This window comes from Taudactylus pleione, unplaced genomic scaffold, assembly GCF_031769625.1.
Source record: "Taudactylus pleione unplaced genomic scaffold, aTauple2 ptg000121l, whole genome shotgun sequence".
In the NCBI taxonomy this organism is placed as follows: Eukaryota; Metazoa; Chordata; class Amphibia; order Anura; family Myobatrachidae; genus Taudactylus; species Taudactylus pleione.
Genome location: NW_028284523.1, coordinates 10,859,427 through 10,884,968, shown reverse-complemented (window position 1 = coordinate 10,884,968; position 25,542 = coordinate 10,859,427). Strand labels below are relative to the sequence as shown.

At 40.1% G+C, this 25,542-nt stretch overlaps 1 protein-coding gene across 1 annotated transcript in view; it reads left to right on the top strand.

The window, feature by feature from the left end:
- The window catches only part of CDH23 (cadherin related 23), a 1,221,584-nt gene that overhangs the window by 132,056 nt on the left and 1,063,986 nt on the right, over nt 1-25,542 (top strand). The window contains exon 3 of the mRNA XM_088472189.1: nt 24,089-24,169. Within this exon, the coding sequence (XP_088328315.1) occupies nt 24,089-24,169 (81 nt within the window). The remainder of the gene's footprint in view (nt 1-24,088; nt 24,170-25,542) is intronic.

Genomic DNA, 25,542 nt, shown 5'->3' with positions numbered 1-25,542 from the left:
CTTCATGGCAGCTGTATTCCCTGATGGCACTTGCCTCTTTCAGCAGGAAAATGCACCCTGCCACACTGCAAAAACTTATTTAGTTTGAAGAACATGTCAAAGAGTTCAAGATGCTCACTTGGCCTCTACATTCCCTGTATCTCCATTCAATCAAGCAACTGTGGGATGTGCTGGAAAAACAAGATCGAGCCATGGAGGTCCCACCTCACAACTTACAGGACTTAAAGATTCTGATAATAAAGCCCTGGTGTCTGATACCACAGGACACCTTCAGAGGTCTTGTGAAGTCAATACCTTAAATGATGAGAGCTGTTTTGGCAGCACGGGTGGGACATGCACATTATTAGGAAGGTGGTTTTAATGTTATGGCTGATTGGTGTGTAGCTTATCTATATATATATATATATATCTATCTATCTTACCCCATAATCCTGGAGACCCGCTCCACCCACCAGAAGAACCTTGTGTCCGATGGCAGTTAATGACTTCACAGGCGCGCTCATATAGTTCAAGTTGGATTAAAGAATTGTTATAGTAAAAAGAAAAATTTGAAATAAAAGGGGGAACAAAGAAAGGAACCTACTCTAGCCTTTGGTTAAGGTACAAAGACCCATTACAAATAAGTGCCATAGGTAATCCGTAGAATATTCGGCTGTTGAAGAAATTTTCCGAAAAAGTGAGAGAGGTAAAATGCAAGATACATAGAGGGTCATTCAGACCCGCTCGTGAGCGTAAGGATGCTCGCAAGCTGGTAGATGTTCCCCACTGCGCATGCGCACGACGGAGGGAGCTCTGTCGTGCACATGCGCGAGACCCGGAGAGCGATGGGCTTTCCATCGCTCTGGGTCTCGCACCAAAGGGGGCGTGCTGTCGATGTTGATTGACAGCACGCCCCCTTTGGTGGGCGTGCCTGCCAGACGGAGGCGTTCCCATGGGAACGCCTTCCGTCTGAAGCCGGCCCCACTGACATCACTAGTGATGTCAGTGGGAGTGATTTTGGCTCTGATAGAGCCAAAATCACTCCAGGGCTTGTGGCAGCGAGTCCCTACCGCAGGGTCTCCGTCGCAAGTCCGAGGGTCGCGATGGTCAAGACCATCGTGACCATCTTTTTGGCCGCTCGCATATGCTGTGGGTGGTCACCCACAGCTATACGAGCGTCCAGGAGGCCGCTCCATTTTCTTGGAGGAGGGCCCAGATTCAGAGCGAGCGCTCTGGTCAGAGCGTTCAGCTCTGAATCAGGCCCATAGTCCTTTGGGATGCACTGTATCAAGCCAATATATCCATTCTGTTTCTCGGTGTAAAAACATTCCTGCCTTATCTCCTCCTCTAGTTGGTGGTGGAATGTGGTCTATCATTTTATATACGCATATAAATAATGATGCCATTCCACTAATTTATTTCTATATCCTAGAATCCATGTTACTGCACACAGATAGATAGAATCTGAATTCTAACAATTACTTTGGTTTCTGAAGTTGATCTAGTGCTGCATATTTGTATATTTAATTTATAGTGTACCATTTTATGTAATGTTTACATTTTGTTTGTTTTGTTTGAACAGATTTTTGTGTTAATAGATCATGTTTGTAACATTGTTACAGACAGACCAGGGTCCTAATATTTAAAGAGAACCATTTTGATTTATGCTTTACAACCATCTTTGCCTCTATTTTGTGCAAAGCATTAATCACTTGTTACAGCTTGCTTTGCTGCTTTAGTTATCTGCTGTTCTTGCATCATACGTGATAAATTACAAATGTAGAAGAAACTGTATGAACAAGGGGTGATTATGGATTCCCCCAAAGCCAGAACTGCTGATGTTTAAGCTGTGTATGTCTCCATCAGCCAATAAAATGAGTATATTTACTGTTTTATCTACTTATTACTTATTTTTAAGTATTTTTGCAGTGATGTTAGTATATTTGCTCCCCCTGCGCAATCAGTTTCCGCTAAACTCAGTAACAGTCACAAGAATGTACAAGGGCCATAGATGCATTATGAAACTGTTGGGAGGAGGTTAAAGAAAAATCTTAAGAACTGTTAAATATCTCCAGGCAACGATCTGAGTTACAGGAAAAGGTTAAATAACATTTGTAAGTGAGCTCTTCCATAAATTTTACATTTTGCCTTTAGCCATCCTTTAATCTGGCTGCCAGTACAACAAAAGTAATTCACTGCATTTTCTTATTATGTGCAGAAATATATATTTGTTTCACCTTCTGACTCAATATACCTTGGCTGGAAATGACATTCTACTATACATAAAAATAGCCGACATTTACATATAAAATAAACAGCTTTTAGTATGTCACAGTGTTCTTTAGCCAAGATATACGGAGGATGCAAATAGAGGTTTCTGGTAGCTTTATTTGAATATATTACAAATAAAATAAAATGTACTGTAACATAAATCAGTATTAGACATGTTATAATTAAGACTAATTATTTAATAACTGTTCTAAAATATATATCTTTTACAATATACAGGGGGACACTCTTAACATGTACCTATATATGCTGTATGTAGTATTTATAGTAGTAAATGTACAACAGGGGTATGTACAGAGTGTGCCCACGTGCAGGGGAACTGCCACACCCTACCGGCTTTGGCAAATCTGCTCCCCATCCTACATTGTGCCATCTTATCGGTGCATGTGCACAAGATAGCAAAAGCTCTGGCACAGTGCAAGAGTCCTTTTTTTATTTATTTTTTTTGTTCACAGCGCTGCACCACCTTTCTAAAGCGATTACTAGCAAGATGGTACCACGAAGGAGGGGGGACCCACTTACTGGCACCACTTAAGCCACAGTGTATAAGTACACACCTGTACCTAAGTCATGCCAAACAGCCCCTCTGTGTGCAGGCCCGCCAAGAGCTGCGCCGGGCCTGGGTAAAAGGGGGCATGGCCTAATCATGGGAGGCGTGGCCATGCCCACTTAGTTGAAAAAAAAAGAGCAAAAAGTATTGCAGCGCTGTACGCTGGCGAGGGGGGGTGCAGTGAGCCCCCTCAGTCCAGCACATAACCAGTGGGGGGCACTATCAGCTTGATTGCTCCCCCCCACAGGCATAGGAGACTGCTGTGGTTTTCTTTTCTATAGCCCACGGATCTGTGCTTGTTGAGTGAAGATGTCACTAAATCACACATTGTGTATAAAAGTTCTATAAATGACTTACACATCAGCACAGACTCCAAACTGATAAGACAATGACAAAAAGACTTTCAGATTTGTTTCTATAACTTTGTCTACAGGAAATTACCCTGATTTACAATTACATAATTCCAACATTTTATGATGTTGGTATTGCAAAATATCTGAATAAAGGTTTAACATTTAAGTGTATTGATAACATTTGAGTAATAATAATTAGTAGTGAGACAAACATTCTTTTAAATATGTAAATAAATATACTGTGTATATATGTGTGTGTGTGTGTGGGTATACAAGGTCTTTAGCGACTGACGTAGATAATACAAACCAATGTGTTATAAAAGATGCAAATGTATCTTCAATGTGCTATATAAATCATATAAAAACATATGGGTAAAAATAACAATTTATTATATATGACATAAAAGTGTTACAGGATTGTGTTACAGCGCAAAACATGCGCTGTGTGTGTTTCTATTTATAATTGCAACTATATATATATATATATATATATATATATATAATGTGTGCACGCATTGTGGATACCCATGTGATCATTTAAGTGTGTGTATATATATATATATATATATATATATTATATATATATATACATATACACACACATAGCTTCAAACAGTAATATTACTTCTGTCTGAACTAAAAAAATGACAGGCAATGGAGCTTTGGCAAGAAGTCTGATAACTTTAACAAAAGGCTTTCCTATGTTTATTCAGAATACAATTGTCATTCCCTCTTAACCATGTCAGCATGGGACACAAGGCCTGCAATTTCTAATGATAGCTAAACGTCTGACAATTGTTTCTAAATCCACATTCATAACACTCTCTCTCAGCATATCCGTGTCTGTGTTATACTTCAATTGCCACAGACATACTGTTTCTATATGTGAAGTAAACACTCACAGTATCTTTGTGTATTCCAATTACTAGTCCCAGACATGTCCACAAGACTTGTTTGTCAGCACTGAATATATAAAGTCTTTAAATATGTGTGTTTTCATGATTATGTAAAGACTTTAACAGTGTGCAGTAACACGGCGGATGTACTTAAAATAGTGCCATGCACAATAATATTATTCTGACTATGCCAGATGGCATAGTGCAAATATTATTTTTACAATTTAGGTCTCAGCCAACCATCCGGCTTTGACAGTCACCCTTTGATAGCAAACTTAACGCTATCACACTCTGATCTTAAAGTTTATTCAGTCATACACTAACAAATATTATTTAAAGTTATGTTATTGGATGGCACAATCAATAATGTGTCTCTGGGAGGGACATAAAACTACCCTTATCCGCACACCATGGATCTTGGAAGATCATGGGTAAGATGTGGGGATGCATCTATCCTATAAAGGAAGTCTTGAAGGGGATAGGGACTTACATTATTTAGGATGTTTAAGATAACATTTAATAATACATTTTATGCATGGCTAAATCTATACATCATCTGATGGAACATTCTAGTTCAGGATTGTAATGCAGTTCTTCATTTACCTTTTAGTATTCATGTTATTACTACTAACCACCATCATAATCTCATTCTCTCAGTTTATCTTGGCAGTACATTTTCCACACTTCAACACAGCAGGAGCACATCTGACACATAAGCCAATTACTAAGATGACAACCAATATGAGGATCAGGAGTTTACCTACACTAGCAACCATTTCCTGGACCCACTCTCCTAGACCGAAAAACCATTTTACAGGGTTCAATCAAGAGATCCACTCTTCTACCTTTTCCTCTACTTCAGCCACTGAAGCATTATGGTTCTTCCGAAATTCAAATTTCAGCTGCAGAATTTCGTCCATCTTCAGGTCTATCACCTCCTTGGGGTCACTATACCAGACTGGGCTTTCCCTGACATGGTCGTATCTGATACAACCAGTCAGAAATGGCCATTAGACGGCTATGGGAAGTTAATCTTCCCACTGCCACCTTCTGGTCCCTCTACACCCGCGGTTCCCCCTCATTTGTGTCCCAATCACTGCTGGACACAGTTATCGGGCACCGTCAGCCATAGCAACTTCCAGCAGCCAGGGCTTATGTAGCCGTGGCTGCTGCGGTGACCCGATCACTGTTGCCAGCAGTGATCGGGCAACCGGACCAACCACTTCAGTAAGAAGAAGCAGCAGCGGTGGTTCTGGTAGCCGCCGCTGCTGCTATGTGTTCAGGCTGCCAGCAGGACATCCTCCCGCTGCGGCTTTGGCTCTACAGTGATCACTATGTGATCACTGCCATGTAGAAGCAGCAGCGGATGCTCTGGTAGTCCCCACTCTGTTTTATATATATATATATATATATATATATATATATATATATAACAATGTATATATATATGTGTGTATATATACATATGTGTGTGTGTGTGTGTGTGTGTATATATATATATGTGTGTATATATATATAATATACACTCATGTAGAAAATAATACAGGGTCACACGGAGCTCTTAATGTTCAACAGTTTCGGTTTATTGTCAAACCTTCGTCAGGAACATAAGAAATACAAACAAACATCTTACCTTAAATAAGAACACCCATGAATGTAACAGCCACCCCGGAGCCCTCTCTTCCGGCGCACACTGCAGCACACCTGTGCGGAAGTGACATCCGTACTAGGAAGCTCATTCCTGCCAGGGCAAAAAGTTACATCACCATCACCATAGAAACAAATCAACAATACAAAACACATACGGCTGAAGAAATATGCAGTCTAGTACACAATATATGCTTAATTACAAAGAACTATTTAGCTGCAAAGAATCATTCAAACCAAACGTTTTTAAGGTATTCAGAAATTCAATCCACCATGCCTCTCTTTTCAATAACTGTCTATCCCTATAACCACCCCTCCGTTCAATGGCAACCTGTTCAATCATTTTATATCTCAATGTCGCTAAGGTATGCTTATACTCTATAAAGTGCCTCGCAACAGGTTGCTCATTAGGTTTCCCTTCTAAGACAAGTCTAATGGCACTGCGATGCAGCGCCATTCTCTCTTTAAATTTGCATCTGGTCTTACCCACATAAAACAGACCGCAGGGGCACCTAATAAAATATATCACAAAAGAAGATGTGCATGTCATTTGCTTGATCTTAATAGGTTTTCCTGAAATGAGGGTGACAAAACGTGTCACCTACTTCTAGGTAACCACATGTTCTGCATCCCAAGCAACGGAAGTTGCCCGGCTTTTTGACCAAAAAATTCAATGGGACCGATACAGGGGGGATCTCACATCTGTCCTAACAAGGTGATCTCTAATATTCTTCCCTCTCTTAAAACAGGGTAGTAATTTAGCCTTTTGCAAGAGAGGCAAATCAGAATCCACTCGCAATAAGGGCCAGTATCTCTTAGCACCACCACAATAACTCTCTTAGTTAGTTTTCACTAACTTAAACTGCACGTATTGTATTCATTAACCCATACAAGAGAATCAGTTTTCTCCTTAGATCTAGTACTATGTAAAGTCTCCTTTCTTGGAATGCTCAAAGCCCTATTCATGGCTCTGTTTAACATTTCTTTACCGTACCCTCTCTGTAAAAACTTTAGTCATTAAGGACATTTGCAATTTCTCGTCCTCACTGTCCCTACATATGCGATGAATCCTCAAATATTGTGAAAACGGGAGTCCTTGTTTCAGAGACACAGGATGATGGCTAGAAAATGATAACAAGTTGTTACAGTTAGTGGGTTTACGGAACACAGAAGTTTTCAATAGTCCTTCCTCCACCATAACATTTACATCCAAGAAATGTATTTCCTTCTCTTGTATGTCAAAAGTAAATTTAATATTATCATCAACCTTGTTGATATCCTCCATCATTTGATTAAAGAGTTCCCTTGATCCCGTCCATACCAAAAACACGTCATCTATGTAACTTGTAAACAATGCAATGTGACAGACAATACAGTCAGGTTAATAAATATTGGGACATTGACAGAATTTTCATATTTTGGCCTCTATTCACCACCACAATGGCTTTGAAATGAAACAAACAAGATGTGCTTTAACTGCAGACTTTCAGATTTAATTTGAGGGTAATTACATCCAAATCGGGTGAACGGTGTAGGAATTACAACGGTTTCTATATGTGCCTCCCACTGTTTAAGGAGCCAAAAGTAATGAGACTATCAACTCAAAGCTATTTCATGGACAGGTGTGGGCTATTCCCTCGTTATTTCATTATCAATTAAAGGTCTGGAGTTGATTCTAGGTGTGACATTTGCATTTTGAATCAGTTGCTGTCGACTCTCAATATGAGATCCAAAGAGCTGTCACTATCAGTGAAGCAAGCCATCATTAGGCTGAAAAATCAAAACAAACCCATTAGAGAGATGGCAAAAACATTAGGTGCGACCAAATCAACTGTTTGGAACATTCTTAAAAAGAAAGAACGCATTGGAGAGCTCAGCAACACCAAAAGACCCGGAAGACCACGGAAAACAAGTGTGGTGGATGACAGAAGAATTATTTCCCTGGTGAAGAAAACCCCCTTCACAACAGTTGGCCAAATCAAGAACACTCTCCAGGAGGTAGATGTATATGTGTCAAAGTCACAATCAAGAGAAGACTTCACAAGAGTGAATATAGAGGGTGTCATCACAAGATGTAAACCATTGGTGAGCTTCAAAAACAGGAAGACCAGATTAGAGTTTGCCAACAATATCTAAAAAAAGCCATTACAGTTCTGGAACAACATCCTATGGACAAATGAGACAAAGATCAACTTGTACCAGAGTGATGGGAAGAGAAGAGTAAAGAGAAGGAAAGGAACTGCTCATGATCCAAAACATGCCACCTCATCATTGAAGATTGGTGATGGTAGTGTCATGGCGTGTGCATGTATGGCTGCCAATGGAACTGGTTCCCTTGTATTTATTGATGATGTGACTGCTGACAAAAGCAGCAGAATGAATTCTGAAGTGTTTCGGGCAATATTATATGCTCATATTCAGTCAAATGCTTCAGAACTCATTGGACGGCGCTTCACCGTCAGATGGACAATGACCCGAAGCATACTGCAAAAGCAACCAAAGAGTTTTTTAAGGCTAAAATCTGGAATGTAATGCAATGGCCAAGTCAATCCCCTGACCTGAATCCGATTGAGCATGCATTTAACTTGATGAAGACAAAACTGAAGGGAATATGCTCCAAGAACAAGCAGGAACTGAAGACAATTGCAGTAGAGGCCTGGCAGAGCATCACCAGGGATGAAACCCAGCATCTGGTGATGTCTATGCATTCCAGACTTCAGGCTGTAATTGCCTGCAAAGGATTTGCAACAAAGTATTAGAAAGTAAAAGTTATATTTAGTTTGTCCCATTACTTTTGGCCCCTTAAAAAGTGGGAGGCACATATAGAAACCATTGTAATTCATACACCGTTTACCTGATTTGGATGTAATTACCCTCAAATTAAATCTGAAAGTCTGCAGTTAAACCACATCTTGTTTGTTTCATTTCAAGGCCATTGTGGTGGTGAATGGAGGCCAAAATATGAAAATTCTGTCAATGTCCCAATATTTATGTTTGTAAACCATCGATGGTGTTACTGAAAACAAGTTGTTTGCCATTGCTTGTGGCCATCAAAATACACAGTTGATGGCAACCCTCTATCGATGTTTCTGAAACATCGGCAGTTGTGGTCTACACAGATCTCCTCTCCTCGACCAATCGCTAAACAATTGATGGCTTCTAATGATGGTTGAACCATCGGTGGTACAGCTGTCAATGGCCAACACTGCAGTATAACACACAAATTGCTATTTTTACGGTATACTGTCTTTTAAAAAAAATATTTTTAAAAAATAAATTAGTGATGGTTAAGTTTAAAATTATGTTCTTGACCTAATTCAATCATAAAAGAAACCGACAATTTTGGAGCTGTTTTTGGAAAAATAATTTGTCAGTTAAGTGGTTAAAGAACTGGTGCAACATAGCCTAGTATTAAATTATTTATTATAAGCCCGTAACTCTTTACCTGTATATCTGAATGTGTCATCATACATCTCGTGATATTATCTATTCATTTAGCAAGATCTTGGATGTATCTAAAATTTAAAGTACGCCGAGCGATCCTGGTGGGATCCAATGCTACTAAAACTTGAAAGCCAGTTGTTTCGCTAATCAACTGTGTGGCTGTATGTATATCACCAGGTATCATATTTCTTTTGTCTCTGTGTTCATACTGTGTGTGAAGATATGGTGATATTGTGTTTTTATGAATACCAAGCATTTCACCATGTGTAAGGGTCATAACTTCTGGGGGTACCCTTCCCAGGTAACATAAACCTTCTAAACTCGGAGAGAGCCACTTATACGCTTTCCTTCCACATATAAAATACACATAATCTGGGAGAACGTAATGGATAGAATGCAACATAATCATAAAACATTTTTCCCTGCCAAATGTTCCTCTCTCAGGTTCTCCCATCTGACTAACACACGTTACTGGTTGTATAACCCTGGCACAGTACCCTTCTGGTACCCTATAAAACCATTTCTTTGATGTCACTGTGTATACTGATACCGGAAGTGTCTTCCACCTAATCTAATCGTGCGTAAAAGTTCTAAATTTATAGGTTCATTATCAGCTTTTAGTGAGAAGGTCATCGTCTGGTTATTCCCAGTCACCTCCCAACTTCCTGGTTTGTTGAAGTTGGTCATGTTCAAACACAAAAGTGATCTATCTACTTGGTATTGCTGGAGTTTAAAATGAGGTGGTTTGGACCTAAGAAATTTTCCATCCATCATCTTCCCTTGTTGCAATTCTAAGACCTCCGAGACATTTAATGGAAATGGCACTAACCCTACATTATGTTGTCCCTGAGGCACGTGAGAGCACACCCAACAGTCAAGTCTGGTTTAAAACTTTGCCCACCATGGTATAATAATCCTCTAAAGGTTACCCACCCCAATACAGATTATACTTAGGTTGGCACCGTTGGGTGCATCTCTCATCAATTAGGGACTCACAAATACAATATTCCTCAGACGATAAACCTTCACACTGTCTCTGAGTTTCCAGGCTAACAGATCTCATAGCAATTACTGTACTGAGTTTGGTCAGATACTCCCCCGATTGGTTTAGCACTCCTCCCAACTCCACTCTATCAATATCATCATCAGCTCCCCTCTCCGTCATCTGTCCTCCGTCACAGAAACCAGTCATCCTGAAACAAACTAGGGTTATAAAAACTCTGGAAGAAACAGACATAACCTCAACACACCACTCCATTGCTGGAACTTTGATCTACAAATTTCTTTTTAGCTCAGCTGTCTCACTGCAACTTTTAACTCTCCCGGAACAAGCTTGCAATTGACAGGTCTATGTTATCTGTCTCGCCTGGTATCTCCACCGGTTGGTTGACCTTTTTTTGCAGTGAGTGGAATGGACCCAGGTATCTCTCTCTGCCACTTTCAAGGAAGTTGTACTCATCAGCAACACTTGATACGGGCCTTCCCACCGATCTGTCAGACAACCTGAACATAAGAAATTTCTGATCATAACAAATTCTCCAGGTTCAACATCATGACAGTTTGTTTCAGGCATATCAGGTGACAACAATTTCAATTTCTGTGGCTGCTGCTTCAACTGTTTACTCAAGATACTTTACAGTTACCTTGTTGTTACTCTTCAAATCTTCCTGCTGACTTATAATTAAATGAGGTCTACCAAACAGTACTTCAAAGGGGACAGATTGAGAGGGGGTCTGGGAGTTGTCCTGATGCTATGAAGGACTAGCGGTAAGGCTTCTGGCCATCCTAGTCCAGTTTCTGCCATGATCTTACTCTGTTTATTTTTAATAGCACCGTTCATCCTCTCCACCTTGGCACTGGCTTACGTTGTGGTCGGTAAGCGGTGTGAAGTCTACTATTAATACCCATCAACTTACACATGTTCTGGGAGACAATTCCTGTGAAATGAGTACCCCTATCACTTAAAATAATTCTAGGGATACCGTATCTGCATACAAATTCCTGAACAATCTTCTTAGCAGTAAACGCAGTAGTATTAGTGGCAGCTGGATATGCCTCAACCCAATTAGAAAACACATCTGTGCAAACCAATACATATTTGAGATTCCTGCAGGGTGGTAATTAGATGAAATCAATTTGTATTACCTAAAAGGTTCGTCTGTTAGAGGGATGTGAGAAGGCTCGGTTGGTATTGTTTTTCCAACGTTCTTCCTCAAGCATGTCAAGCAGGACATTGCCCTCTTTTTGGCTTGGGAAGAGAAACCTGGTGCACACCAATACGTCCTGACCAATTTGCACATACCTTGCTTTCCCAGGTGAGTCAGACCATGCGCTGCCTCATCCAAACTTGGGTAGTATGCCTTGGGTACCAACGGCTTACCTTGTCCATCTCTCAAGAGTCCAGAGGACTCTTGCCCACATTCCTTGGATCTCCAGACTGCCTTTTCCTGAATGGAACACAAATTTTGCATCTCAATTAACTTCTGCATATCAATCGTTTGAAAAACCATCATTTGATTAATTGGTATGTTCACTCTTAAACCTGCTGCCCATTTGGCAGCTTCGTCTTCCCTGATCGTCCTCACATATATGGGCTTTACACTTAATGATGGCCACTGCCTTTGGTTTTTGAATTGCTGTCGACAGTCCTTTTATGTGGCATGAGTGTGCTACTGGTGTGCCTGCTGCTATCATAAAATTTCTCTGACACCAAAGAGCTCCAAAATCATGCACTTCCCCGAAGGCATACCTGGAGTCAGTGTAGATATTAGCTGTCTTACCTTCTGCCAGTTCACACGCTTTCCTCAATGCCACCAGTTCAGCCACTTGGGCCAAGTGAGGTGGACCAAGGTGTTCGGCTTCTATAACGTCCTCATCCTTTACCACACATAACCTATACATAACTTTCCAGTGTCAGTTTGTCTATGACAACTCCCATCCATGTAAAATGTCACACCTACATTTTCTAAAGGTGTATCACGTATGTCAAGTCTTGCAGTCAAGGTTTGATTAAAATATTCCATACAATCATGTGCATCAGTATACCTGCAGTAGTCACCTTCCACCAACGACTCACCTCTCTCCACCCTTTGTGCATCCTGAGGCACATATGGTAAATACGTTGCTGGGTTTAATGTACTGCACCATTTAATGGTGATGTTTGCAGGTGCTATTAGAGCTAGTTCCCATTTCGTGAACTGAGCTGAGGAAACATGTCTGGTTTGGGCAGAATTCAGCAAAGCAGATACAGCATGGGGTGTATAAACAGTTATATCATGGCCTAATACTACATCCTCACTCTTACTGACCAATAGTGCAGTTGCTGCTACACTTCCTAAACGTTGGGAATGATCTTGCCACAGTGTCCAATTGTGCACTGTATTATGCTACTGGCATCACCATGTTTTTGTGTGAGGACACCTGCTACGCAACAATTAGCTTCTGTACAGTATAACTCAAAATGTTTTTCATAATCTGGTATTCCCAATGCAGGTGCTCTTGTCAGACTGTCCTTAAGGTTAAGGAAAGCCTGCTCTGTTTCTTCTGTGTGTATGACACGATAAGGCTTTTGAGAAGAGACTAAGGGCCTAATTCATACCCGCTCACGAGCGATGAACGCTTGCAAGCAGGTCAATGTTAGGCCAGTGCGCATGCGCATGATGGCAGCAGCTCCGTCGTGTGCATGCACGAGACCCGGATAGCGACGGCCAGGCCGTCGCTATGGGTCTCACTACAAAGGAGGCGTGCTGTCGATGGTGAGTGACAGCACACCCCCTTTGGTGGGCGTGCCGGGGTCGTTGCTGCCCAGATGGAGGCGTTCCCATGGGAACGCCTACCATCTGGGGCCGGCCCCACTGACATCACTAGTAATGTCAGTGGGAGTGCTCTCGGCTCTGATAGAGCCAAAAACACTCCAGGGCTTGCGGCAATGAGACCCTACCACAAGGGTCTCATCGCAGTCGCGATGGTCTTGACCATCGCAACCATCTTTTTGGCTGCTCGCTATAGCTGTGGGTGGGCACCCACAGCTATGCGAGCGGACAGGAGGCCACTCTAAAATTCAGAGGGACGGCCCTGATTCAGAGCGAGCGCTCTGTCAGAGCGTCCGGCTCTGAATCAGGGCCTAAGTCCTGCAATGGTAAAGCCAAAATAGAAAAACCTGGGATCCATGATCTGCAGTATCCACACATGCCCAAGAAAGTACAGATTTGCTGTTGGTTCTGCGGCAGTGTCATGGTCTGAATGGCCTGTAATCCTGTCATTAGTCAGATGTCGTAACCCCTGGGTTAGGCAGTGTCCCAAGTATTTAACCCTGGTCTGGCATAGCTGTAATTTGTCCTTAGCAACCTTGTGTCCTGTCTGCGAGAGATGAAGCAACAGCAGTTTAGTATCATTTAAACATGACCTAAATGAATCAGAACACAACAATAAGTCATCCACATATTGTATTAGAACAGATCCATTGGCAGGTTGAAAAGATTGTAAACAGTTGTGTAAGGCCTTGGAGAAGATACTGGGGCTGTCTATGAAGCCCTGGGACAATCGTGTTCATGTGTATTGTACCCCCCTGTATGTAAATGCAAATAGGTACTGACAGTCAGGATGAAGAGGGACAGAGAAGAAGGCAGAACAGAGGTCAATGACAGTAAAATGGGTTGCAGATGGTGGGATTTGCATGAGGATGACAGCTGGGTTTGGCACTACGGGGAATTGGCTCTCAACTACCTTATTAACCCCTCTAAGGTCCTGTACTAATCTATAGCCCCTCCCACCCAGCCTTCTTCACTGGAAAAATGGGACTATTGGCTACACTTGCTGTATGGACTAAAATTCCCTGTTGTAGTAACCACTCAATTATGGGATAAACCCCTATCTCTACTTCTGGTTTTAACGGGTACTGGGGATTTTTGGAGCTTGCCTACCACTTTTTAGATTTACCATTTCAGGAGCTACGTTTGCCATCAATCCAGTGTCCTGTCCATCTTTGGTCCAGAGGGACCCTGATATTTGAGATAACATCTGCTCTACCTGAGATGGATGTTTATCTGAAACGGTAGAGTGAAACATTAACCTTTGAGGAGTGTTCAATATATCCCTTACCTCATGTGCAACTCTGTGGGATATCTAGAAATATACCATCGGGGGTACAATAAATGACGCATCCCATTTTACATAGCAAATCCCTTCCCAGTAGGTTAGTAGGGGCCGCTGCTTCCAGGAGAAAGGAATACCTGGTATGCAATGGTCCAATAGTAACCTCTGCAGATTTGGTTAAAGGATGGTGTTGTACTTTACCTGTTACACCCATTGCTGGTACTGTCTTGCTGGTCACCTGTAATTTGGATGGAGAATTTAACACTGATCTGGTCTCCCCTGTGTCTACAAGAAAAGAATGTTTGTTACCAGCTATATCAACTATCATTACATGTTCTTCCCTAGTATCCTCAGTTAACCTGACTGGCTGTAGACTACAAGTGTGACCTGACCCATAGAGCTGACTGTCTTCTTCCAGTAAAGCATTTACTGCTACAATGTGAGCAGGTGATTGCTGGAACAGTCCTGACTGTGGTGGGTGGTGTTACAGTCAGCTTATGCAACGAGGAGCAGAATTATCACCTATTGTAAATTATTCTACCTGCACCGAATTCAAACAAGCTTCAGCTGCTAGCTTCATCCCGTCATGCACCATTTTCCCGATAAGCGGTATGGTCTATGTGCATAAACAAGGAGTAAAATAACCGACTAGATGATTATTCTACTTGTGGTGAATTCACCTCAAGCTTCACTACTTTGCGTCCTATCTTGAGTTTACTCCCAGCTGGTAGCATCTAGGAGTTCCAATAACTATAACCTTGCCAGCAGTTTCACTCCCACAACAACCCACTTCACAATCACAGTTTTATATAACCGTGTGGTTCGAACGCATTGCCCAAAAAACCAAACTTATCAATGGACTTTGCGATTAATGGTTGTCGGACCAAGAAACCCCTTAGTTTATCGATAACCACAATGTACCTGCTTTGTACACTGGCCCAGTAGTTTGTACGGCCCCGTCGGGCACATACTGAGTTTCAACCTAGGCTTAACCAGACAGTAGCCTCCACTTTACAATCACACGTTTCAATTACATACACCTTTTCTGCACAGAAAAAAATGAAAACCTTTTCCTTAAATATAGCAGTGCAATTCAGAGGTTTAACAAGCAATCACGCTATGAATACAATGACCGTTTGAACACGTGGCAGCAATAAAGGAAATATTTGTTCGCTATTGTGCGACTTACCCCACTAGCACAAACTTTTATCAATGAAAGAAAACAAACTTTTCCTCCCTTGTCCCTGGATTCTAATCGGCAGTCCTTGAACTTACACAATAACGGATATCGGTCTCTCAACATCAAGTGGTAGCAGGTTTTCGGACACAGCGCGTCCTTTCCTGCAGATGGCGCTGTCCATCCATTGGTGAGAGATCAATAACCGTGTTTTACCGTGTAAATTGTGGCAGCATGACCTCACTCTATGAGCCCCCAATTATGAATACCCACTGATCTGTATACCTAAATGTCGCTATTTAGCGTTATAAGTCGCACAAAAAATAATTGCTTTCCAGGCTTTGAGTGTGGTTCCAAAGCACAAAAAGTTGTTATTCATATAAAAAGTATTTAGTTACATGCTGTGATCTAAATACAATTAGTGCAAAAGATTATACATAAACTAGGTACAGTCGATACATACGCAGGCGCTCTGGATCCAGATTTCCGGCATCAAAGGTGAAGCCTCCATCAAAAAGAATATGATGACTAACTACTGGAAATAGAGTGCCTGAATATATACAGTACAGAGAGTGGGTAATACAATAGAAACGAGTTGGCATAATCCTATTGGTTCTTCTTCTTGGTTCTTCTGTCATAGGTCAGTTTGTACAATGGTATTTCAGCCCTGCAATGGCTCTTTGTGTGTGTTTGTATATAGTGTCTATTGATTAGTTCAAAGTACATTCTAACACCTAATTCTCTATAATCCATAACTTGCAGACACATGTTGCGATCTCCTTGCCACTGGAACCAGATTTCTGCAAATCCCTGGTGGGTATATATGTTTCATCATTGTGAGGGCACCGGCTGAAGCTATTTGGATTAGGGGTATATATATATATATATATATAATATATATATATTTTTTACACAAATCATTAGCCGGCACTCCACCGTTCCCTTATTTAATTGTGTTGGTGCCTTCCTTATTTACCACTCCCTCCTGGGTAACGGAATCTGTATATTTTTATTGTAGGCAACACTCTGACGACTAGTAATAAATCACTTTGGATCCCCAAAAAATATTCAACGTTTCATGACTCGTTACTTTGGTTCTTTCACCAGGATATACAAAATGACATACCTTTTACCTTTGATCACACAAGTCTGCAGAGTGCAGCCTATTTGTTGTTTCCAATATATACAGATATATATTTCTGTCCATAGAGTCAACACTCCCATTCACATAATGAAAATACCGAGGTGCCAGTCATGAGTTAAAATAGCAAGATCGAGAAAGCAACACTCAACGGGTTAATAGAAAAATTTCAGACAAGTTCCATCAAATCAACATTTTGGGTTTATTTCAACCCGTCATCAGGACACACATGTGTCCTGATGACTGGTTAAAATAAACCCGAAACGTTGATTTGATTGAACTTGTTAGAAATCTTTTTATTAACTTAACTATATTACATTATACTACATTATACTTAATTATGCTACATTAATTATATACTACATTATAGTTAATGCTATAGCAACATCTACAAATATAATGACCGAATGTCACGTGTAATCTGTGGGCCACAAGGGAAATAAATCTCAACTACAGCAACTATCTCTAACAACCAGTGGATGGAAAAAATGTATAGGGTGGATCATACAGCTAAATTAATAATGTTATGACGCTAAAGGTCACAACAGCACATAGTTCTACACCTAATAACACTGGTTAAATGTGTCGAAGCTAGGGCATTTACAGTAAACTAGGGGGATAATACGGTATGTAGACATACCTCTTAGCCGAATGTAACATGTATGTATATTATACTATACAAACCTACATATTAACTAAATGCCACCTGTATACTTTATACCAGCGCTAACAAGTATTGGAGATGAAATGCCTCATTATAAAGGGCATCAATCACAAAATAGCAATAATATTGGTAGTTCAGCAATATATTATCTATATATCATCTTGATCGTTGAAACCTAGCTGTCCTATGGGAATCAATTGATTATCATATTCCAGTTGATCTTTTCGTTAAGGCCATGTGGTCCGATGGTGTTTAGTTGGTGAATCCATCTTGTTTCAAGTCGTAATAGTATGCTAGCCCTGTCTCCACCACGTAGGGATTTTGGAACGTGGTCAATAATCATATGGCGAAAGTCCCTTAGGGAGTGTGCTTTCTCCATATAGTGTCGAGCCACAGGTTGATCGAATGATTTTTTTTTTAATAAGGGCTGCCTTAATCGCTGAACGATGTAATGCCATTCATTCCCTTAAGCTCCAATATCATTTTTCCCACATACAGCCAGATCCATAAATATTGGGACATTGACAGAATTTTCAGATTTTGGCCTCTATTCACCACCACAATGGTTTTGAAATGAAACAAACAAGATGTGCTTTAACTGCAGACTTTCACATTTAATTTGAGGGTAATAACATCCAAATCGGGTGAACGGTGTAGGAATTAAAACAGTTTCAATATGTGCCTCCCACTTTTTAAGGGGCCAAAAGTAATGGGACTATCAACTCAAAAGCTATTTCATGGACAGGTGTGGGTTATTCCCTCGTTATTTCGTTATCAATTAAGCAGGTAAAAGGTCTGGAGTTGATTCTAGGTGTGACATTTGCATTTGGAATCAGTTGCTGTTGACTCTCAATATGACATCCAAAGAGCTGTCACTATCAGTGAAGCAAGCCATCATTAGGCTGAAAAATCAAAACAAACCCATCAGAGAGATAGCAAAAACATTAGGTGTGGCCAAATCAACTGTTTGGAACATTCTTAAAATGAAAGAATGCACCGGAGAGCTCAGCAACACCAAAAGACCCGGAAGACCACGGAAAACAACTGTGGTGGATGACAAAAGAATTATTTCTCTGGTGAAGAAAAACCCCTTCACGACAGCCAAATCAAGAACACTCTCCAGGAGGTAAATGTATATGTGTCAAAGTCAACAATGAAGAGAAGAGTTCACAAGAGTGAATATAGAGGGTTCACCACAAGATGCAAACCATTGGTAAGCCACAAAAACAGGAAGACCAGATTAGAGTTTGCCAAACAACATCTAAATAAGCCATTACAGTTCTGGAACAACATCCTATGGACAGATGAGACAAAAATCAACTTGTACCAGAGTGATGGGAAGAGAAGAGAAGGAAAGGAACTGCTCATGATCCAAAACATACCACCTCATCAGTGAAGCATGGTGGTGGTAGTGTCATGGCATGGGCATGTATGGCTGCCAATGGAACTGGTTCCCTTGTATTTATTGATGATGTGACTGCTGACAAAAGCAGCAGAATGAATTCTGAAGTGTTTTGGGCAATATTATATGCTCATATTCAGTCAAATGCTTCAGAACTCATTAGACAGCGCTTAACAGTGCAGATGGACAATGACCCGAAGCATACTGCAAAAGCAACCAAAGAGTTTTTTAAGGCTAAAAAGTGGAATGTTATGCAATGACCAAGTCAATCCCCTGACCTGAATTCGACTGAGCATGCATTTCACTTGATGAAGACAAAACTGAAGGGAAAATGCTCCAAGAACAAGCAGGAACTGAAGAGATATGCAGTAGAGGCCTGGCAGAGCATCACCAGGGATGAAACCCAGCGTCTGGTGATGCCTATGCATTCCAGACTTCAGGCTGTAATTGCCTGCAAAGGATTTGCAACAAAGTATTAAACAGTGAATGATAGATTTAGGATTGTTTAGTTTGTCCCATTACTTTTGACCCCTTAAAAAGTGGGAGGCACATATAGAAACCATTGTAATTCCTACACCGTTCACCTGATTTGGATGTAATTACCCTCAAATTAAATCTGAAAGTCTGCAGTTAAATCACATCTTGTTTGTTTCATTTCAAAGCCATTGTGGTGGTGAATAGAGTCCAAAATCAAAAAATTTTGTCAATGTCCCAATATTTATGGACCTGACTGTAGTAGTATCCACACGGACACATCACCAGGTAAATAACGTGGGTGGATAAGCAATTTAGAATGAATTGAATGTTGTACATTTTATCCTTGTGTGGATGTTTATATGAGCTTCCTGTGATCATATGTTGACACGTACAGTGGAGAAATTTGTAGCATTCCGGAGATTTTTGTAAAAATGACACTGGTAGCTGGGCTTTATCTGAAAAATCTGAAATGTCCATATGGACCACTATGTACCTAATATTGCGGCCTCTGTTGAAACATGCAATAGGTGTCTTACTTCTGAAACTTGGGAGGTCCATATCCATGGCCACAATAGGCCACAGTGCTTTACTAGCACATTGTACAACAGGACTTGAAGTTTGAAACTGCATTCACCATGGAATATAGGGGTAGATGTATGATAGCGGCACTTATCGTGCTGCTATAACACTTCCTGCTTCGCCTCTTTACCGAGGCGAAGCAGGAAGCACTAGTGATGAGATGTAAGAACATCTCATCAGCGCTGTCCCTGCTGTGGAGATAGGGCAGCGCCAGGCTGTAGCTGGCGATAATGACTGCTACAGCGGGACGAACGGTCAGGCGATCTGACCGTTCGTACATGCACCAGGCTATAGGTGCTGCTATCTTGTAGATAGCAGCGCCGATAATGGCAGGGGCTCATAGCACCTCTGTCATTTACCGTCCAGACCCCTGATCATACATCGGGGAGAAGCAGTAGCAGCGCACCTTGAGGGATGGACGTATACAGATTATTGACATCCATAACACAAATCAATGTGTCTGTAGGTACCGTCTGGATTGTCTGTAATGAAAGTAAAAAACTGGTTGCATCTTTAATGGAGGTAGGTTGCTTCATCACCAGTGGCTGCAGGATTGAATCCAAAAACATAGAGATGGGTTGGTACAGAGAATCCCTGGCCAAGATGATGGTTCGAACAGTGGGTGTTACAAGACTCTTATGGATCTTGGGTACTGTGTATATCATAGGCACCACAGGATGTTCCTGAGTGAATGCCTTTCATACTTTTTCTGTGATATTTCCCTTTTGTTTAGCCTCTAGAAGTATAGTATCCAATTCAACTTTGAATGAAGTAGTGGGGTCCTTCGTAAGTTCTTTATATGTCTTATCATCGGCCAGTTGTCGCTCTATTTCCTGTTTGTAGTGTATCAGGTCTTGAATCACTATCGCACCCCCTTTATCCGCAGGGCGGATCACTATGTCTCTATACTTGCTCAGGTCAGCGAGTGCACTCCTCTCTGACCTAGACAAGTTAGGGTGCTGTTTAAAAGGGGTATTGACAAATTTAGTGACAGTCATCATTTAAACTAGTAAAGGTTGTGAGCGCTGCGTTGGTTGACTTGTCAAAGGTATCGGGATTCGCCTGCTCTGGCTGTTTTTTGAAAAATCCTTGCGGTTGCAATCCCGCCCAAAAGGGAAATCACCTGACGTCATGTTTAAGGTGTAACCCCTTCACCACCATTGCAATAGAACAAATAAGGAAATGCTGAAAACATGGTGTGTGTGTGTGTATATATATATAATCTATCACACCACTGTCACTTGAGACTAAGTGGTTGTATTTACACATAAATTAATGCCACTTAGGTTTTCTAATTAAAAACTCTGGTTCAATGGAACCTTAAACAAAATGTTAATTGACAATTTCAGAGTGAAATATTTGTTATGGACACTGCCATTTTCAGATTATAAAAAGGACTAGCATGTCAGCTTATGTGCAAATGATATAAAACGTGCATTATTTATATTAGTAAGAGGAACATCATTATTGTATTGATGACTATTCTATTTTGTAACCTCTTAAATGTTATAGTTTTTTTTTTTTTTACCCAAAGTGGAGCTGAATCTCAGGTCTGTGTAGTAAGTACAGTACATGCGTGAGTCGGTTAATACCTGTTAAACTCTACAAAGACTGGCCTGGTGAAGAGGTCAGTATCACTGGATAGCAGATAAAAAAATAAATAATAGTCTTAAGTGGCAGTGATAGTGACATAAGCTGTAGGTTGGGTCTTAATAAAACGCAGGAAGTTGGTATTGCAAAAAGAAAAAAAGTAAAAGGCAGTCGGCTAGTCGGAACTTAAATATAGTTTTGCATAACTGAGCAGAAAAGATCAAAATGAAGAAAGGCAATTACAGAGATATTTAACTGTGTGCAAGAAACAGCAGCCATGACAAGGGCTGAGTAAGCAGAACAAACTCAACCGTGCAGAAATCTGCAGGTATTAATCATGAATTATATTCAGAATTGTTTTCTTTAGTGGTGGATTTTATACCATGAAAGCTGCAACAGTTTATGGCCCGTAGTCAATTTGAGGCGAAAAGCCGGAATCCCCGGAATAGTTTCGCTGATTAGGTCATTTCGCCAGGCGGAAAAGTATCGCCGTATTCAATTTGAAAGACTTTCCGCCTAGGCGGAAAGTCAATGTAATGTAATTGTAATAGGCGGAAAAGTTTCACCTATGAATAGCAGGCGGAAAAAAGTGCAGAATTGGAGTTTTGGGGTGCAATGTTGCGGAAACCCCCGTGCAGCCTTCAGACAGTCCCCCAAAGGTAAACTATGTCAAAAAATAAAAAAAAAACACTTAAGAACAAAAAATCACTTTAAATTTGGGGGGCGACAAAAAAAAAATGTTGGGTGACAAAGTTAAAAACTAGCGAACTAGACTCTGGGGAGGTCCCCAAGTATGCCCCATGTGTTTTTTACATTGCAGGTGCTTGCGGCAGGTGGATTTTTCACAATTTTTTCAACCTAACTTTAGCAACTTTAGAATAAGCTGACCCCCATTTTCAAGTACCCCAAATTTGCTAGGATAAGTTATTTTCTGCAAAAAATACTCCTGAATACTATTCTGCACCACTAATAGAAAAACGCTATTTAGCAGCTATTGAGCCGTTTAAAAACACAAAATACCTTCAGCAAGCCAAATTAGGGGGTACCATAGCTAACCCCCATGTCAGAGCATCTTTTGGGGGGCTGTCAGGCTGATTTCCCCAAATCTGACAGTACTTTCTGCTTGTTTAAGTTTCGCCGGGTCCAGTTTTCGCGTACTTTCAAATTGAATACGGGGATACGCGGGCACGCACGCGATACTTTTCCGCTTTTAAAACACACAATGTAGGCAAAAAGTCTGGGAGGTGGAAAAGTATCGCCCATCCTCTCATATTGAATACTGCTCTATGCCTGAATGTGCGTACACTGTGCTTTCTGCTTTTCCTGCTATGGGAAATGAGCAGCAGTCATTCAATGGAACCCAAAACAAGTCTCATTAACGCTTCTGATTTAGGCATAAGCAGGGTTTGCGTACCAGTTGCTTATTTCTTGAAAGGTATAAAGAATTAACTGTCAATTAAATGTAATGTCTATGACAAAACTGTCATTTTGTACATGTATTCAAAGCACATTTATATCCTGTTCAAAGCACATTCATATCCTGTTCAAAGCACATTCATATATGTGGGAAAGAAAGCGTCTCAGCTTCCTTGCAGCACTTAGTGTGGTCAAAGGTGAAACGCGTCATTACAAGCATTTGCCAAATGCTTGGCAAGTGCTTAAGGAGCATCCTCATGGTACTTTTTTATTTAAAATATTTTATATTTAATGTATCTGATTCCTGCTAATAACATCAAAAAATATGCAAAGCAAGTGATTGCCTTAATAGGACAGTAGATGAAATCCAATTAGGCTAAAGCCTATATAAGAATCCTGGGTCTTTTTTGTCATTGCTTGCAAATATAGCCCTGTTACTAAGTAGAACTGAAAGTTGTTTATTTATGAGGGGTTAGTAATTTGTTTAGTATATCAGTTGGCGTGTGTTCTCTGGTTAATTTATAATTAGTCTTGTTTGAATTTGGTCAGTATCCTTTCAGTTTGAATATTACTCCCACCTAAAACCTTGCTCAGTTCATGTTTGTTAGTTTGGAAACGTTAATTTGAGTAAAAGACCAAGGGAGGTGCAGCTATGCAGGAAGGCCTTAGGTCGCATTTTGTACAAAAGGTCATTGTAGGGTACTTACCCTTTGAATTGTGGAAAGTTTGTCCTGCCTATGTGGGGGGACCTGGGTGCTCCTTTGTGGAGCCACTCAGACTCGTCTAGTGTAAGGGCAGGTGAGTTTTTCGCAGTGCAGGTTGCACATGGGGGGGATATATTCGTTATTCTTAGGCTTGCCATACTATACCTTAAAACCGTGACACTCATGAATTACACATGTTCTGTGGCTGATTAAATCAATCTGAAATCCAGGTTTGAAGTCAGCCAGCCACCGGATATGTTTAATTCATGAGTGTCCCGGTTTAAAGGGATAGTATGGTGAGCCTAGTTTTTCCCCATTTTGTAAAGTTGATGGGCTAGAGCTGAGTATTTGTAGTATATTCTTGGCCACTTTTTTTGTAATTCCAATTCAGTCATCAAATAATAAAAGCTGTGACATGTTACACCAAACAGTTGTGTCCGTATTGTTATTTTTATTATAGCAAAGTTTAAGGGGGTTTATTAAGGTTGCTTACAATAAAGTAATGGATGCCTTAAGTGTGTATATATATTATTGATACTTCTATTGAGGGTTATTGGTTGTAACGGAGAGTAAAAAAAGCACAATGAGTTTAACTATGCATTCAAATAATGTTTGCTAAAAACTGTTTTGAGAGGAAATATTTTCTTTATTTCTGATGAAGTTGTTTTATGTTCTTTGTTCCATAGGTTTGGCTTACAACAGACTACCATTTTTTCTAAATTACTTCTTCGACACATACTTGCTCATAAATGAAGACACTCCAGTAGGTAAGTGGACAATGGATTTTGAGTCTTTTACATAAAAACGTGAAATGCAATTATTATGGGTTGTAGTACTGCATGATACATTGGTATGGGATTTATCTGAAAAAAGGCTGCCCCAAATATTCTGTACTGTGCTATGCTGTCACATCTCAGATAATGTAAAATAACCAAATTGTATTGGTTTCTTCAATTTTATGATTTTGTTTCCTTATTTTTCTTGCCAAAATGTCTGTTTTACAGACCTTGTGTAGATTGGCACTGCTGTTAAAGGACCTGTCTGTTTCCATTTTTGCTTACTTGAAAGGTGTGCAGAGATTCCATCTTTGAAACCAATTTTATGTATACATTAAATATTTAGAACAACATACAATAACTCACACAACTAGCCTTTCTTAATATTCCGAAAATAATGTCCTTAAAAGAGAGAGCTGAATTCCAATTGGAAATATGTGAAAATATTCCAGCTATTTAATACAAAAAAATGGATTGAACCTTATATATAATATTCCATGCTGTTTTTGGCTATCTGCAAACTGTCTACATTTACCTGTCAACATACCCAAACTTGGGACAAACCGGGCCATCCAGACCATGCTTATTTTGTGTGAGGCCATGCTCCTTTAGCCTCTAAAGTTAGGATAGCTGTCAGGTTTGTAATCATCCTAGTCAGTTGCATATATATGTTTAGAAAATTATTATGTTGATCTTGACATTTCAAATGTGTGCACTTACACAGAATGTAGGCTTGAAGATTCCCTTTAGAAATTCTTGTACCTACTGTATGGAGATTTCATTGTCTTTAACGATAAAGATGGAGTACTTGTTTCTTATATAAGAAACACTAAACATGAATTAACAGCAAGGAACGTATTAAACAGAAATACTATACAAAATGCAATTTACTCTTTCTGTTTTTGAAATTTATTGTAACTGAAAAAACTAAAATGTAATCTATATCTGGGTATTGGTAAATATAATTCATCATCCTCATATCACAAGTGTTTAAAATTGTGTAAATGTAAGTAAAGTAAATCAATATTTTAGCGACTCCAAACAGATCTAAAAGGTCAAAACATATATTGATTTTAAGATATTTATTTGCTTTTTTTCAGAAACCTGTTTATATTCTGATAAATAACTTTAGAAATGGAGAAAATTGTGATTTTCCTAGTGTTTATCAAGTGTTTTTGTTCTACTTTAGGTTTAATTCAATTTACATTTTAGGATACATAGCCATCTTCTCTCATTGAACTGTTTTGTTAAATTGAGAGGAATTCTAATAATATATGACTGTTGTGTTTTAATGTAGTAAGGCTCAGCTAACATGGTGAAAGCCATCTAGAATGTAAAGGAGGGACATTAGTAAAATTTTCTAA